The sequence below is a fragment of the Pipistrellus kuhlii genome, unplaced genomic scaffold (assembly GCF_014108245.1).
Source record: "Pipistrellus kuhlii isolate mPipKuh1 unplaced genomic scaffold, mPipKuh1.p scaffold_m20_p_24, whole genome shotgun sequence".
In the NCBI taxonomy this organism is placed as follows: Eukaryota; Metazoa; Chordata; class Mammalia; order Chiroptera; family Vespertilionidae; genus Pipistrellus; species Pipistrellus kuhlii.
Window position 1 is genome coordinate 10,733,755 of NW_023425523.1, and position 17,525 is coordinate 10,751,279.

At 56.4% G+C, this 17,525-nt stretch overlaps 1 protein-coding gene across 2 annotated transcripts in view; it reads right to left on the reverse strand.

Annotated features, from left to right (window-relative positions):
• Positions 1-17,271, reverse strand: part of ATP1A1 (ATPase Na+/K+ transporting subunit alpha 1) — a 28,460-nt gene extending 11,189 nt beyond the window's left edge. Inside the window, exons 1-10 of one of the 2 annotated variants that reach the window (XM_036452575.2) lie at positions 17,023-17,266; positions 7,223-7,327; positions 6,388-6,447; positions 4,458-4,661; positions 3,517-3,630; positions 3,014-3,148; positions 2,746-2,863; positions 1,912-2,180; positions 969-1,167; positions 648-757 (exon numbers count right to left, since the gene is read on the reverse strand). In XM_036452575.2, coding sequence (XP_036308468.1) covers positions 648-757; positions 969-1,167; positions 1,912-2,180; positions 2,746-2,863; positions 3,014-3,148; positions 3,517-3,630; positions 4,458-4,661; positions 6,388-6,447; positions 7,223-7,327; positions 17,023-17,034 — 1,326 coding nt within the window. In that variant the 5' untranslated portion in view covers positions 17,035-17,266. Of the gene's footprint in view, positions 1-647; positions 758-968; positions 1,168-1,911; positions 2,181-2,745; positions 2,864-3,013; positions 3,149-3,516; positions 3,631-4,457; positions 4,662-6,387; positions 6,448-7,222; positions 7,328-17,022 lie in introns of both variants that reach the window. The other variant, XM_036452576.2, reaches the window with a different exon arrangement.
• Between the last annotated feature and the right edge of the window lie 254 nt (positions 17,272-17,525).

Below are 17,525 nucleotides of genomic sequence, written 5' to 3' on the forward strand. Positions count from 1 at the left end.
TGACACTGTCTTCCCCAAACATCCCCCCAAAACCTCAGGAGGCAGAGCTTATTCCTGCGCCATGAGCCAGCCAGCTAAGGACAAAGGAGATAAGAGAAACGGCGGGGCTATTTTAAGAAAATAAAGGGCTTAAGGGATTTACTGGAACCTCCTGCACCCGGACACGCAAATGCGATTACAGAGCCGCCCCAGCAGCCCCCGCTGCCCGCCAGGTGAGGTGACAGCCGCAGACACCAGAATAACACGCCTGGGTTTTCTATCGCCGAGGCCCGCACGGAAGACGGCCTCTCTCCTCGCCCACCCTCCCTCGGCCGGTCTTTACTGTGGATTCGCTTCTTCCCAATGGACGGGGGGCACGGGGAGTGCTTCAGGGTCTACAGGCAGCAAAGGCGCCACACGGCAAAGCATCGCCAGCCCATCCCTGCGTCCCACAAGCTGTCCCTACAGGCCGGAGGCCACCTGCTATCAGCCAACGTCCCAGCCTTAAACCCACACACACTTACAATCCCGTTAGCATGGCCCTGAGCTCTGGAATGCTGGGAAATACATCAATCAGAAGAACACTCCCAGGTGGTCCATGTGGCACCCCCCCCCCCCCAATCACCCCCCCGCCGTCCCGCCAGAGGGCGAAGGTGCTGTGGGCGTACCTTCAGGATGGGCAGGTTCTCCTGGTTGGCCTGGAACACGGCGCGGTTACACAGGCCGGCGATTCTGGACAGGGCGAGCCAGGTGGCTGAGGACTTGTCGAAGGAAACACCTGACGGGGTCAAGACGGGCAGACAGTGGGTTGACGTTGTGTTTACATCCCGTGAGAGTGGGATAGATCGGGCTTTAGGAATTTCCCCACCATATTCGTAGGACAAATTCAGTTTTTCTAATGACGTGCAAAAACAAAAAAAAGTCTACACCTTGGACTCCTGACAAAGTGATTTTTTTTAAAAAAAGCAGCGTGGACCCCTGGGCCTCACCGCTCTGGTTCTCTGTGGTGTCGGCCTCGTGGATCTGGTTGTCGAACCACATGTGGGCCACGGTCATGCGGTTCTGCGTCAGCGTGCCGGTCTTGTCGGAGCAGATGGTGGACGTGGAGCCCAGCGTCTCCACGGCCTCCAGGTTCTTCACCAGGCAGTTCTTCCGGGCCATGCGCTTGGCCGTGAGGGTCAGACACACCTGCGGGGCATCAGGAACCGGGTCATTCCCGTCTGCACCGCGTGGAAATTCTCACATGGTGGCTGCGCCCTAACATGGAACTGTGTCTAACGTTAGCTCTCCAACCTCCCTCCGAAGTCGGAACAAAGAGTACTTGTTCCAGCCCTCGGTGGTTTGGCTCAGCAGAGAGAGCATCGGCCTGAGGACTGGAGGGTCCCAGGTTCAATTCTGGTCCAGAGCAAATGCTAGAATCACAGGCTCCACTCCCAAGTGTGGGGCGTGCAGGAGGCAGCTGATCAATGATTCTCTCTCATCACTGATATTTCTCTCTCTCTCTCCTTTCCTCTCTGGAATCATAAAAACATATTTTAAAAATATATTAAAAAAATAATAATTGAGCCATGTATAGGGGATTCCCCTTTCCCCCAAATAAGCAAGACATTAAGGAAAGTGAAAACAGCCGGGATTTGGCACATTCGGGTCCCCCTCTCAACCCCATGTTTCCTTTCGCTGCTAGACTATTCTGGAACACGTGACAAGCACAGAGTTCATGCTTCTGGATCACTATCATTCACACAGAACACGCCTCGGTCCCCCCACTGCACACGCCCATCATGTGGCTCTGGAGAAAATCTCCACACAACACGGGGGCGATAAAACCGAGGCGGGCGGGCGGCCGGCCCCCGGGAGGGGTGTGGCCGAGCCTCACACCCATGGGAGCGGATCCGAGCCGAGCCGAGCCGACCCCGAGCGCCAGCCTCGTACCGTGACGGTGGCCAGCAGACCTTCGGGCACGTTGGCCACGATGATGCCGATGAGGAAGATGACGGCCTCCAGCCAGGTGTACTCGAGGATGAGCGAGAGGATGAAGAAGGACACGCCCAGGAACACGGCCACCCCCGTGATGAGCTGGATGAAGTGCTCGATCTCCGCGGCGATGGGCGTCTGGCCGCCCTCCAGCCCCGAGGCCAGCGTGGCGATCCGCCCCATGACGGTGCGGTCGCCGGTGTACACGACGATGCCGCGGGCAGTGCCTGCGGAGGGGAGGGGGTCGCCCCAGAGGTTACCAAAGCAGCCACGGAACAGGGCAGGTGCCTGGATGGTTCAAGAAGACGGAAACACACACATCTGCCCAGCCGGTGTGGCTCAGCGGCTGAGCACCGACCTGCGAACCCGGAGGTCAGGGTTCGATTCCCAGTGGGGGCACAGGCCAGGGTTGTGGGCTTGATCCCATGTTTCTCTGTCTCCCTCTCCCTTTCTCTCTGAAATTATTATTATTTTAATTTAAAAGAAACACATCTTTAAGGGCCAGCTCTTGGGTGCTCTACGCCGTTGGTTTGAACCGCAGAGACCCTGGCAAAGGGCTCTCCGTCCCTGGGCGGTGAGCAGCTCTGAACGCCGAGCTGGAGGCGCAGCCGCAGGGGGGCGGGAAGGGCAGGAGCGGCCGCAGGCTTCCTTGCCAGCCGGTGAGCCCCTTCGGCAGGGCTGGACCGAAGTGGCCAGAAACGGAGCCAGGAACGTGGACACAGAAAGCGTGTCTGGGACTTTTTTTTGTTTTGTTTCTGTTGCTAGCAACTGAGACAAGGGCCCAAGGCCTACCTTCCACGCAGTTGGTGGAGAAGAAGGCGATGTTCCTGGTCTCCAGGGGGTTCTCGTGGGTGAAGTCGGGAGACCGGGTCTGGGGCTCCGACTCGCCAGTGAGCGAGGAGTTATCCACCTGCCAGCGAGGGAAGAGGTCAACGCTGGGAGGGCACAGGCTCGCCACGGGCTGCTGCGCCCCTGATGCCCACACCGTGTGCGCGTGTGCGTGCACGTGTGTGCGTGCGTGTGCGTGTGCGCGTGTGTGTGTGTGTCTGTGCCGACCTACCTTGCAGCCGTTGGCAGAGATGATCCGGAGGTCAGCCGGGATCCGGTCGCCGCCCTTCACTTCGACCAGGTCCCCGACCACCACCTCCTCCGCATTGATGCTCATTTTCTCACCGTTGCGGATCACCAGGGCTTGCTTTGGAGGGGGGAAAACATTTACACCGTTAAGTCAGACAAAAATGGCACCGAAAGGAGGGTAGTGTCAAAAGAAAAAAAAAATCGAGCTACCCTACGATCTGTAATTCTAATCACCCGAATGTGTAATGGGTATTATTTTTATTCCCACTAATGACAATGGTAACCTTTTTATCTGTCCAAGTGACAAAAGTCGCTCCACAGCTCAGAGCGGGTCCTCTCCCTCCCAGTCCAGAGGGGAGACAGGCACGGACTCGGGGGGAGGGCAAGCATCCCTCGCCCCCACAGTCACTGAATTCTTATGAAACCCGACCTCACACCAGCTCACACGCCTGGGCCGTCAGTCCGGGGATGGGACAGAGCAGGTACCTGCGGGACCATGTTCTTGAAGGATTCCATGATCTTGGAGCTCTTGGCCTCTTGGTAGTAGGAGAAACAGCCGGTGATGATGACGACAGCCGACAGCACCACGCCGAGGTACAGCTGCGAGGGGACAGGCGGGTTAGCGCCCAGGGCTCCGGGCCAAGGGCTGGGAGCACCCAGACACTTCCCGTGGACGGAAACCCAGATTCCTAAGAGGGACTGAGGCTTTGGAAACCGAGCACTCGGTTTTCTCATTTGTATTTCTAAAGTCCATGTCCAGCCGAAACCGGTTTGGCTCAGTGGATAGAGCGTCGGCCTGGGGACTGAAAGGTCCTGGGTTCGATTCTAGTCAGGGGGAGGCACCTTGGTTGTGAGCACATCCCCAATAGGAGATATGCAGGAGGCAGCTGGTTGATATTTCTCTCTCATTGATGTTTCTGACTTTCTATCCCTCTCCCTCTCCCTTCCTCTCTTTAAAAAAATCAATAATATATATATAAATCCATGGCCAGGAGAGTCCCAAATGGAGGCCCATGGTCACTGGGTCACTAACCAGATAGACTTTCGGAAACGTGCTGATACAGTTTGTCCTGCTTTTATCAAACCAAGGATATTCTTGGAACTTGTGACGTTTGAAAAAACAGCTAGCAAACCTCTCCAGACACGTGTGGTAATGTGCCAATCAAGGTCAAAAGTGTGGCCTGTCATCTAAGCGAGCGGCACCTGGACCCGCACAGGCCGCCCGTCCCAGCAGCACCAGGCAGGGCAGCAGGTGGCTAGCGGGAGCCTCCCCAGGGCTGGGGAGGGAGAGAGAAACCCCTGTTGGAGGAGCGATGGGTGGGCCCCTGAAGGCAGCTCTTCCCTGGCGTTAAAGGCCACCCAGATGCTAGTGGCAGCCGACCACCACCGGGCAGTGAAGACCCAGCGTGCTGGAGCGCGGAACTCACATTGTCATTCTGAGGCTCCTCTTCCGTAGCAGCCTGGATGCCATAAGCCAGGAAACAGAGAATCGCTCCGATCCACAGCAGCATGGAGAAGCCCCCAAACAGCTGGCGGCAGAACTTGACCCACTCGGGGGTGGTGGGAGGGGGGGTGAGGGCGTTGGGGCCGTCGCGAGCCAGGATCTCGGCAGCCCGAGCTGTGCTCAGGCCCTGAGGAGCAGAGGGACAGGATGAGGCACAGCACCCGCCCGGGAGCCGGAACGCCGTGATGGAGCGTCCGGACGGAAGCATTCCCCACGCCAAGGCAGACCCCGGCAGGTCCTGGCGAGGGTCCCCCTCAACAGCCCACGTTTCCCCAGAAAGCCACGGCGTCCAGACGGAAATGGTTTTTAAAACTGACCTATGGACAAACCCAAGCCCAGTACGCTTTCTTTCTAAGATGTAAGAGATTTTGCTAACCTGCACTTTTTACCAACAATGTATTTAGGTAACTGATTCAGTAACTGGTTTAGCTTTGCAAATTAAGAGCTTTGAATTTTCTTCTATTGAATTTGTCAGGGAGGAAAACACCCCTCAATAAACAAAAAAAAATCTGTAGGAATCCCACCTGCTATTAGGTCAACAGCCTTGTGCTAAGTAGAGAATTCTACTCTCCGGAGGACATTAAAACCACCGTCTGACAGTGTCCCCCCCCCACACGCCTGTGTTAGCTACAACCCCCCCACCCCCCCACCTGGGAAGGATTGCACAGACGAGTCCATTCTACTTTCTAAAGGGGCCTCAAAGCCAAGCTCCCCAGACAGCAGACAGCAGCCACAGGCTCGACTACGGGGGGAAAACATGGCGATTTTCTCACCATCAAAACACTGAGTCAGAGAAAAAGACATCAGACTGCCCAACGTGCGTGTGAAGACGCAGTCTGGGTTCATGTTACCTCTGATATCTGAGCTAGCCCGGGCGTGTGGGGAAAGGGAAAATGAAAACTCCCCCTTTCTGTGTAGGGCCCGCCCGCCTCCGCCTCCACCTCGCGTTCTCGGCGTGATGTTCGGGGCAGCACGGAGCCCACTGCGGGCCTCTGGGCACGGTGCACGCCGGGCCCCGCACCCAACCAGCTCGTGTGGTTCCCGCGATCACCGTGCTGGGTGTCAGTGATCCCGTTTTACAGGAAGAGTACCAGGTCCACAGAGTTGGATTAAAATGACTTCGGGTCAGAGAACGGACTTCATAGGAACCGAATGAACTTCAGTGTTATAACCCAGGGGATGTGGTCAGGGCCTGCCCCATGGGGATAGACAGCGGGGCCTCAGGGTCAAGGCCGGGTACCGGGGCCAGCACGCCGTCTTAGAACATCGGGATCATTTCCTGAGCCAACGGCTACACAATGGCTGGGATGCAAGTTATTCCCCAGAATTTCTAGATGAACACCTACTTTATTTAAAGGTTTCTCTGAATTGTGTGTTTTTTTTGTTGTTGTTGTTTGTTTGTTTTTAAATAAAAGGGTGTGTGTGTGTTTCAAATAAATGACCAAGGTCTGGCATACGGTAATGCGCTAGTGGGTAAAGCGCAAAAATCTGAATTGTTGGGATTTAACACATGTAGAAGAGTAAAGGGAAGATTTGTAGTCAGAAGGCTGGAATGACCACGGCTTTGGAGCTATTCAGTTTCAAATCCCGGTGCTCCCTTTTACGGGATCTCACCCACTGTAAAACGAGGGAAATGAATGTGCACTTTCAAAGTTTCAGGGGGAAGAATACTTTTTAAAAAGCGTATGAAAAAAAACAAACAAACAGAAAAAAAAAAAACCACAGGCCATGCATGTCACCAAATAGATACCCCGACAGTGGCTGTCGTCATGTTCCCCCTGGAGCCCCCAAGGTCAGGTGTGTGAGACAGGAAATTAGGATTTTTGAACAAAGAGTTTCAAAGGAGAACATACTCGGCTCAAGTCCGTTCCGTATTTGCGATGAAGCTCGTCAAGGCTCAGCTTATGGTCATCCTAAGGAAAAGCAGAAACAAACACGGTGAGCACGACTGTCAGAAAGGCTTTGCAGAGAGCATCATCCCCGTCAGGGCCCTTCAGGGCAGAGGCTGGTCTGTTCCCCACGGCCGCAGCCCCAGCAGCCCCACTTCCCCCGGAGGCCCCCCTGCAGGAGGGCTGAGCTCAGCCACCACAGAGCTGGGGAGTCCCTCGGCCTGGAGCGGGGAGAACGTCCCTGCCTCCCGAGGACCAGGAGGCCCTAGACAGGCTGCACCTGTGGGAGCCCCACGGCCCGAAGCTCCGGTAACCAGAGCGCAGAGAAGCACGGCCCCTCTGGCTATGCTGCTGGGACTGGGGAACCCCTCTGGCCCTGATAGCTGTGAAAACGAAAAATGTTCTCACTGCCTTCCAACCCGATAAAATCTGCACAAGTGCAACGACCACGTTGCTTTTAAAATAAAGCAAGCCTCGCCTGGCTGACATGGCTCATAACAGGTCCACCTATGAACCGGGAGGTCACGGCTCGATTCCCAGTCAGGGCACACACCAGGGTGGCGGTCTTAATTCTCCAGTGTGGGGTATGCAGGAGGCAGCCGATTGGTGATTCTCTCTCATCATTGTTTCTCTCTCTCTCTCCGTCCCTCCCTCTCTGAAATCAATAAAAATATATTTAAAAAAATAAAATAAAGCAAGTCTCTGACTGTGTGTGTGTGTGTGTGTGTGTGTGTGTGTTGGGGGTGGGGGAATCATACTCTCAAGAGACCATTAAAGCCTTGTTTCCCCGGGCACTCACCATAGACACTTCTTTCTTCAGCTCATCCATGTCCCTCTCCTTCTTTATCTTCTTCTTGTTGCCATGCTCCGAGACGGCCGCAGGCTCATATTTGTCACGTCCAACCTACAGAGAAGGCGGAGACATGGTTCGTTAGGAAGATCGGAGCAGGGTTCAGAGAGCCACCGTGGTGACGAGTCACTGGGCCCATCCTCATGGAAACAGGAGCTCACGCCGCACCACCTGCCCCGGGCGTGAGGGCCACGGGGAGGCCATGCAGCCTCAGTGGGCCCTGCAGCCACTTCGGGGCGGGGCACAAGCTGGGTGTCCCAAACGCTTACATCTGTGTTTTCCTCCATAGCGTGGAGACGACAATAGTCAGTTAGTGTTTTGGAGGGACTCAATGATAGAATACATCTAGATACTAGTTTTATTTAAATTCCTGGCTTGGCGAAGAAGTCACTACGTATCAACTATACCTAATTTGGGGGGCTCACCTAAGAATGCTGACCTTCCCCTCTTTCCGTGAGCAGGTCAACCTCAGTCCTTAACACTCACCACGTGAAACAGCAAAATCAGGGGGCCCCCACCCCACCCCGCAGCCTGGAGAGAGAACCCCAGACGAAAGTTGCTGGTTTTGTTTTGACGTGAGCAGGATGTGGGGAAAGCATGTGCTCCATCAGGGAGCTCACAGGATCCTCCCACGCCTCTTGAAAAGTGGAACAATTTCTAGAGAAAAATGTCGATTCCCTGGTTTAAATTTAGCTCGTTGCACACGCCCACCCGTGCACAATGCTCGCGTTCCTCTCCACGGCCCAGACCTGCAGCTGCCCGGCCCCCTGCTCCAGACAGGCCCCTCCCCCACCTGCCACCCGGAAGGGCAAAGAAAGGAGATGATCGGCCCCGTTGTTCTGAGATCAGACGCTCCCTGGTGTCAGTACGGTTATTTCGGACGTGCGGAGGCTCATGCCCAGCTACTAAGGCAAGGAGGAGGGACGTGAGTCCAGATTAAAATTCTATCTCGCTGAAAATAAAATTAAATAAACAACAACAACAAAAAAACAACCGCTGGGGTACAGGTATGCTTCAGTCATGGCTGGTATGGTCGCAAGTAAATACAATACTCAGCCCTAACCGGTTTGGCTCAGTGGATAGAGCGTCGGCTTGTGAACGGAAGGGTCCCAGATTCGATTCCGGTCAAGGGCATGTATCTTGGTTGCGGGCACATCCCCAGTAGGGAGCGTGCAGGAGGCTGCTGGTCCATGTTTCTAACTCTCTATCCCCCCCCTTCCTCTCTGTAAAAAAACCAATAAAATATATATTTTTAAAAATACAATACTCACTTGAAGGGACTACCCCCTTCATCCTCTACAGAGAAGCCTCGCCCCCAGCCGGTGGGCACTGCCCACATGTGGGGACATGTGCTGTGTTCCCACGGGTCACCTCCCCGGGCACCATGGTGCCCCTCGACCCACAGCTCCTTCCAACAGAGCAGCTCTTTCGTCTCCGCCTTATCTGTGGAGCAGGGAGCAGGTCTAAAGATAGCCGGCATTCCTGACATTCCCTCCGCTGGCTGCGGAGCAGACACACAGCCCAGCCCCCGTGCACATGGCCCCTGGTGCTGACCGAGAGAGCAGACAGACAGACAGAGGGACGGACGGCCGGGCAGGCAGACACCAAGGACAGGCTCCCGGAGGAGGAGCCGCCCGCCGGCAGTGGCATCACCCTCCCAGATTTGATGGGAAAACACAGCCCTGAAGAGGCATCTTCAAGCCCCTGAGCTGGGCACTGGGAGCCTCGTGTGGCCAGTTTGTATGGATCTTTACACTGCGGCTCCCAGGGCCTCCTTAAGCAAGCGGGGCCTCGTTAAAACGTTTAATTTAAACGTATGGAAATCGGAGTTAAAATCGCTCTCCTCACCAGGGAGGCTTGGGTTCTTTGCAGATTTCCCAATATTTTCCACCCTAAAAGAGGGGGGAGGGAAGGATGGAGCAGCTAGCTGGGCCTTGGGTATGGTCCATAGTCTTATCCCCATTTTTTTTTAACAAAATAAAGATCTTGCCCACAGCCTCAGGTGCCCATGGCTAAGGCGGCTGAGAATGGAGATCCCCTGGGAGCCCACCCCTGCCCATCAGTCCTGCTGGGAACCAGGCGCTGTTTTAAAGGACGGCGGTGAGACACACAGGAAGCATTCACACCATTAATCTTTCCCGTTAGGAAATGTTGTGTCCTCCAGGCGGTGTACACAATGTATATAATTCAGTTCTTTCCCCACAAGGAACACAACAGGTTAACGGCTTATCTTGATGGGAAGCACATGACTGAAGTCCCTATCAGTCTCCATCGCTGCAGTTACAGAGCAGAAACAATTGTGCTGTGTGCGTGTTGGAGGGGTGGGGATTGGCGTGGCTACCCTGTGGGTCTGGGGAGCAGGGCTTCAAAACGGGTCAGACAACACTTCATTGTCTCCGTCAGAAGCGTTCTGGAAGCACCAAGGTCACGGCAAGGGGACGGAGAGCAGGGTTTCCCCGAAGGATGACTACAGCGGCCTTCCCCTCCGCTAGGCTCGGAGCTCCGGTTTTCCTGAGGAACCGGGCACCGCCCGCCATGCCCCGGGGCCCGGCCCCCCCTCTCCCCGGGGCCCGCCGGCTCCGGAAGGGCACCGTGGAAGCTCAATGTCACGCCCTTCTCCGGAGGGCCACTTGTGAGAATGAAGTTGGTTCTGTTCTAATTTAGGAAGTGGGAGGTCACCACAAGGGCAGGGGCTTGCCCACTGTGACACCGCCTCCACCGTGTCATGACTGTGTCCCAGGGATCCCATCTTCTCCTCCGAGGCAGCACCCGAGGTGGCTGCCGTCCGACTGGGGTGGAGGGAGGGGTGCCGGGAGGTGGGAAGCGGAGACTCGTGGCCAGAGGAGCCAAGGTGAACCCACTCACTCAAAAACATGAACGGGAGGTACCCCTTACAAGGAGGGAGACACCCCAAGACCCAAGAGAGGCTCCTTCCTCCTCTTTGGCAATAAAGAGCTGAAAGGGGGTGCGTGGGGGACAGGAGGGACAGGTCCAGAAGACTAGCCCAGGGTTTTAAAGAGACACACAAACAGTGCGGAGGGTCAGCAGACCGTTCCGTCCCAGACAGAAGTCACTTCTGCATAAGCTGAAGCTGCCACCCAGCCTCCACGCTGTTTCCACTACCAGCCTCCGCTGGGGCGAGGCCTCTAGGGCTTTCTCAACGCCATGCATCACGGAGGCCTGGCCTCTGTCCCCACCTGTCAGCACGGCGCCCCCAGGGGCAGCCGGGAGCTCCGAGGTCAGCCTTCCGAAAGGCCAGCTGAGAAAGTCTCAAGGGCTCTTCTTGGAAGCTGAGCTGTCCGCGCCCTTGGATAGGCTGTAATTCAGCCCCACGTCCTTCTAGCTCTGCCTACGCCAGCTACAGGGTCTTGAACAGCCAGCCTCAGTTTCCTCACCTCTAAAATGGGAGCAACACTTGGTGCAACCCCTAAGGAATCTAGAGAAGGCATCCTGATAAGGCTGACTAGTCAAGAGGCTGCCATCAAATCTGAAACAAAAGACCTGGGATCCGCAGTTTCCAAAACCTACCAATACTCTGGATGGGCCAGAGTGCAGGAAGGGTGACTGCCCCAAACGCAGCCCCCCAAAAGCTGACCAGGAGGGTCAGTCACGGAATGGGCACCTCTGAATCCAATCTGGCAAACTCCACCTTAGCAGGGAAGCTGGGGGGTCGGTCTCTGGCCCTGCTGGCCCCCAGGAGGCAGTGGTGTGAGTACCTCCATCCTTTATGTGACAGTGGTGGTGGTGGTGGTTGGGGGCTCCACTCTTCCTAGGATCCGATATTAATCAATCGGATAATCAATACCAACACAACTGTCTAGGTGAGCGTACGTACTCTGCAAAGAGCTACAAAAGATTATTATAACTTAGTTTTAGTCAATAGATTACTGCTATTCCTCACTTGCTATGAAAATTCCTTTTAATCTTAAGAAAAAAAAATGACCACCACCTCACTGAGTATTTTTTATTTCATTTCATCAATTAAAACAGAAAAAGGTGTGTGTGGGGGAAGATACATGGTGATGGAAAGAGACATGACTTGGGGTGGGGAACACAATACAAGATATGGATGATGTATTATGGATCTGTACACCTTAAGCCTATGATTTTATTAAACAATGTCACCCCAATAAATTCAATGGAAGAAAATAACTTAGTGAGAAGTGCTCACGCCCAAATGACTAGATCCACAGTTAGTTTATGTCTAAGGAACCTTCTAGCCCGGTCCCCGAGGACTGGGGAGGACCCACACTACCCCACACGCTCCGAGCGGACCCCCCACTGCCTCCACAGCCCTCCTCTCACGGCTGGAGCCCATCATCGAGGCCACGTAGGCCCACAGTGCCCTGAGGGGCCCAGTTCAGCACCTCCAACCCCGGGCAGAGCCCACCAGCCAGCAGCGGGCACAGAAAACAGCCTGGCCCGGGCCTGTGGGTTCCCTCAGCCCCAAATCATGGATGCCTGCATATACATTTCCTACCCGGCTGCCAGCCCACCCCGCCTGCCATAGTGTACGTCCTCCAGGACCAAAAGGAATCCTAAAACTGCTCACGTGTCAGCAGACTTCGGATCTATTCCCTTTCCGGAAATGTGCTTTATTTTTATTTTCCATTTAAAAAAGCAAACCCTTTCCTTTCCGTGGGGCGTTCTGCCTCTACCTTAAGCACCTGGGCTCCTGGACTTCAAACCTCCTGCCTGCTCCCCCTGCCCCCCTTCCCTCTGCTGTTCCCTCAGCCACGGGGCTCCTGGGCCAGGGCTCCCCAACAGTGTGGGTTTGAGAGAGAGCTGGCCCCAGGGTTCCGGGTGGCCTGAATCCATGGCTCCCAAGGCGTCCTGACCACTCCTCACGGTGCCTGCAGGCGGGGCAGGAAGTGCATGAGCTGCCAGGCTCCGGAGGAGAAAAGGCAGCCAGGCCCCGGGGACATGTCATGTGAGGGAAACAATGAAACAAGTATGGCGCCATGCAAGCATCCAGGGGATGAGAGAGAAACACAACATGACCCCCTGCCCTCACCGAGATGACAGAGCGGACAGACACATCCAATGCCAAGACTCACAGGCCCGAAGCCTCCGGTTCTGAGGAGCGGACCCCGAAAGACAAAAGCCCACGGCCCAGGGCCAACATTTCCGACCGACAGAGAGCATCGGACAGCTGTCACTAAATGGGGGTTCGAATAAAATCAGACACGGAGATAATGAACGTGCAGATACAGTTCACTGTCAAGTCACAAAGGAACTAAGGAATGAGGTCTATTGGCCATAATTCTCTTGGCCCGGGATCCAAACGAAACCAGAGAAAAACTGCAGGGTGGGGTGGGGGGGAGTAAAGGGGAGGACAGCTCTATTCCGAAAGAATCTGCTCTCCCCGAAGACACCAGTCACACAAACGTGAGGAGCGCCTTGTGGATTCCTCACAGCAGATTTCGGCACAACTAATGAGGTGAGTCATATGCAAAGAACAGTCTTTCTCTGGCCCCAGCCAAGGAACACATTTCCTCTCATCCACTCAATTCATGGCAACGTGAGAAAGCCCAAAACCTAGCCTGGTTACTCTCCTTTTCCAAAAGCGTAGATAGAAAGGAAGGACAGTTTAAAAAATAAAAGTAAAAAAAATAAAACACAGCAGCCAGAGGATTTTAAAATTCTCTCTGCTCCCCATGACGTGCCTCCTCGGCGTCATGCAGGCCTGGACAGCTCTGGCAGGGACGAGGGCACACGGTGCCCAGTGCTCTGCTGCCCAGACGCAGCCACTCTGATTCCTGTGTGCCCATCTGATCTGACACTCATGTTTCTCCTGGGCCTGCCGGCTGGCACGGATCCCTGGGCAGCTCGATGGTGCTGCGCTGCCTCCGTGTTCTCCTCCCTCTCCCTCGCCCTCATCACGGCTAGGAGGGGGGTGGGGGGCTGAAAAGCCCATTTCATTTTTCAAGACCTTTTTACAAAGACGTTTAAAAACGTCAAATCCTTTAAAGTGAAAGCAGGCGACAACACTAGGGTGCTATACAGCAGGAGGCCAGCCAGGTCGGAGGACACCTCCACGGAGCTCTCCCCCCTTCGGAGGCAATGGTGCTTCCCCTGCTTGTCATTCCTTAACAGGCGTTTCAGGTGAAAGAAAAGCCGCCCTCTGGTTCTGAAAGAGGGACACGAAAACCCGCAGTTTGTAACGAGCTGATCTCAGTGCCCGTTGTAAGCCCCAACAGCAGCCACAGCCCCACTCGCCTGCTCTCAGCTGAGCAGAACAGAGCTGGCTTCTCTTTTTCTTTTTTAAAAGGAACAGGTTACTAATCTCACTTTTCCATGTCAAAGCCTCTTTTTCTTTCTTTCTTACGTTGGGACATGCTGAGAAACACAGCCGGCCTGGAACAGAGCCTCACTCACCTGTCAGTGTGTGGCTAACCATCGCCAGAAAACCAGGCCTCAGAAGGGTTCTGGGGCGGAGCACGGGTGCCTACCAAGCCCTCTGCGCTTTACAATGCTGAGCCCCCTTTTTGTTTTTAAAGGCAACTGAGGAATAAGTCTTGCAGGGGTCTGCACATGTTAAGCTTTAGCCCTCATCTGGATAAACATCTTACTGGATTTTTTTTACCCTCCCCCCTTTTTTTGGTGTGTGTGTGTGTGTGTGTGTGTCAGGGTTAGCCTCCTCTCAATCAAGTTCTCAGATTTACGATGCAGACCTCCCCTCCCCCTTTCTGCCCTCCCACCCGAAGGTGAGTCACTGGCGTGTTACAAACTTACTGGCAGAGAACACTACAAATTAAACATTAAGTTGCCCAAAGAGGATACACCCTCGGAACAGGGTACAGAGAGAACACAGAGCAGGGAGCTGTCCTGCTGGCCAAACACTTCACACGGGCAAAGGGTGTGACGCAACCCGCCCCCTTCGCTCTGCCCCCCGTCCCTTCTGCCCCTCCTGCCCCTCCCGGCCAAGGGCTGCACCTGCCAGGCCCAGGGCCCCGGTGCATGTCGTCGAGGGCTCTGTCTGGCAGTTTTCGGTCTAAAGTACTAGCTTTATAGCAGCCGGAGGAGATGTAGTCACACTTTCCAGTGCAGCTCCAAAAGGGCAGCTGATAATGCCACCAGAGGACCCGGATTTCTGCTGACATGGGTATCCCCTGGGCAACCTTCACCTGAACCCCTGGAAACCACGGCTCCTGGGCGAGGGTTCCTTCTCCAGGCGAAGGAGTTAATATTCAAACAACGGAGTGAGGGCTGCCATGGTGAAGGGCCTGGTGGTTGTGCCCCCCCCCCACACACAACCTTTTGCAAACTTGAGAAGAGACAGTTTTTTGTACCTTGTGGCTAACCAGTTGTGGGTGGCAGGCCTAGCTGCAGATTTAAGCCAAGTCAATGGCAAAGCAAACAAACAAACAAAAAAAACACCCACTGAAAAAAAAGGGACACAATCCTATTTCATCCAGGAATGATTCAGCTGTTCTCTCGCGTTCCTAGCAAAAGCTTAGGGATCCGGATTTTTTTTTTTTTTTTTTTTTAAGGAGAAATAAAAAGCACCTGAAATGCCATCAAAACCTGGGCTCCCACCGGTAGTGGGAAGAGGAGGGGAAGACATTAACAATGACCTTAAAAATTAGCTGCCGGCACTGGGCTTCCTGGTTAACCAATTATCAGCAGGGCTTTAGTCACCACTCCACCCACATTTTAATCCTCGTGTGGAAAAATCCTAATGTTTCAGCATAAAATATCCTTCTGAGCATTTGGACTATCACAGTCAGTCAGTCACTGGGGACAACAAGGGTAACTATATCCAAGAAAAACCAGCACCCCCCCACACACACCCACCCCTTTACTGGCCGAATGATGAGACTATCTAAAATAGCCAATGCAGCCCAGAAAATAAGATTATCTTGCGTTAGCCAGTTTTAATTCAATTTCGTGTTTGCCAGCCGCTAGGCATTTTATTAAGATCCATAAGGCGTCCGGATCAACCCTCAGCAACCCAGGCGTACTGCGGTGCATACGTGTGGTTACGAAAGAGGCACAGATGCTATCAGACATCTTCTCTGGTCCACTCGGCATCACAAATGCTTCCCTTCCCGTTTCGGGTGAGGAATGACTGCGGAGCTCTGCATATGCGGCAGTGGGGAGAAGGGAGCGAGCGTTCAGACTGGGGAGGCCGCAGGCTGCTTGCGAATGAGGGACATCTGCTGAGCCACTAATGAACCATTTGACCTTGAGCGAGTCATTTCACCTTCCTAGGCCTCAGGTACATAGCTATGACCTCTAACCCTCACAAATCAGTTATATCTGGCTCAGGAAATAGACTCTCTCTCTTTCTTTTCTTTTTTTAATTTGAATGGCTTAAGAGATAGCAGGTTGAAGCTTTCAAGAGCTTGTTTGGATGGCGTGGTACACACACACAGGCCACTAACCGTTCCCGCCGTGAGGAATACCAATGAGGAATACCAACAGGTTCCTGGCCTTCACCTACTTGACCTGGGCCAGACCCCCACGTTCTGTGCTTTTTTAAAAGATACAAGTGGTGGCATTCCCACTTCTCCCTACCAGGTCACCCAGGCTGTACCATCTCCCTCCTCCATCAGCCATGGAGTCAGTGTGCAGCCTCCCTCCCCCTCCTCCCCCACCCCGTCACTGCGCAGGAGCCCCAAGGACTTCACAGACCTGCTAAACGCTGGTGCAGGGCAAGCCCCGCGAGAAGGGGGCACCGTCATGACCTGGCCATTTTGTATCCCATGAATTGATACTTGGGAGGGGGTTCTTTTGTATAAACTCTCCACCAGACTGTGGCGCCGCCGGGGTCGGGGACCGGCCTTTTCACTGCCCCCGATGACAGCCAGGTGGGTGCCAGAGGCGCCCGCTCCCCCAGCCCCGCCCGGAGCCCCCTCCTTCCCTGGGGAGCGGCTCTGCAGGTTCCTCCTGACAGCGGCCTCCAGCGCTTTTCGGGTTTACTGCACCCAGAGGCCCTGCTGGGCCAGCCAGTCTTCCTTCCACGTTCAATATTCAAAAAAATAATAATAAAAAACCCTGACACCCCCTCCCCAAGGTGGGTGCTTCGGGCACATCCTGTGTTTATGGAAAGTCTCCAGTGCGGCTCTCAGAAGTGTACCTAAAGGCGTCTCCGGGCGGCGCAGACACACCCTTGCTGGCACCGGCCCGCAGGCGGCCCCGCAGCGGAGGAAGGCAGCGTGTCCGCGGGGGAAGGGCGCCGCCGCCGCGGGGAGCCGGCGGGCCCGGCGCCCCCCGGGAGGCAGGGAGCGCGGACCCCGGCCGCCCCCGGCGCCCCCCGCGGCGGGCAGGGCGGCTGGGAGGGAGGCAGGGAGGCTGGGCGGGCGCAGCGCCGGGGGAAGGGGAGGAGCGCCGGGCTCCAGGGCCGGGGGAAGAGGAAGGCGAGTGGCGCGAGGTGAGGGCGGCGCGGGGAGGGCGCGGGTGCCGCCGGCGGCCGGCTCCTTCCCGGCGGCGCAGCCCCCGTGCGCCCCGCTCCTCCTCCTCCTCCTCCTCCTCCTCCCGGCCCCGCGGCGCCCTCGGGCTGGGGGTCCGCAGCCCCTCTCCGGGGCGCGCGCGCCGTCCCCGCGGCGCTGCCCCCCTCCCCCGCCCGCCCGCGTCCCAGGGCTGCGCGCCCTCCATTTCCCAAGTGCGTCGTCTTTTCAGCCCCGCCGCCCGCCAGCCCGCGCCGCTTCCTCCTCGCCTCGCCGCTCCGCGCCGGCCGCCTGCGGGCGGGCGCCCTCCTGTCTCCCCCTCCACGCCTCCCGCTGCGCCTCCCGCCCCGCACTCACCCCCTTCCCCATGGTGGCGGTGGTCGGCGCCCGGCACCGGGTCCTGCCGCTGGAGGAGGATCAGAGGGGAGCAGAGAGCAGCTCCCGGCCGAACAGGCGCGCCCGGGTGCGAGGCGAGGAGGGCGCTCGGGGAGCCGCGGGGCGGGCCGGAGGGAGGACGGCCGGCGGTCGGGCCGATGCCGCCGCCGCCGGGGCTGCTACCGCTGCTGCTGCCACGTGTCTGCACCTCCCGCCGCTGCTCCGCGCCCCAGACCCCGCCGCAGCTCCGGCCCGCGCCGCCTCCTCACTTCCTAAAATATGCAACCTGCGCGCCGGCCCCGCCCACGCCGGCACGTCACCGTTACCGGGGCAACCCGACACCCGCCGCCCGCCAGGCCCCGCCCCCAGGCCCGGGCCCCGCCCCCAGGCCCGGGCCGCGCCGGCTGCAGCCGGTCCGGGGCTCCCGGCAGGAGGGCGCCGGGCCCGGGACGCGCGTGCCCGCCGCCCGGGAGGCCTGGCCGCGC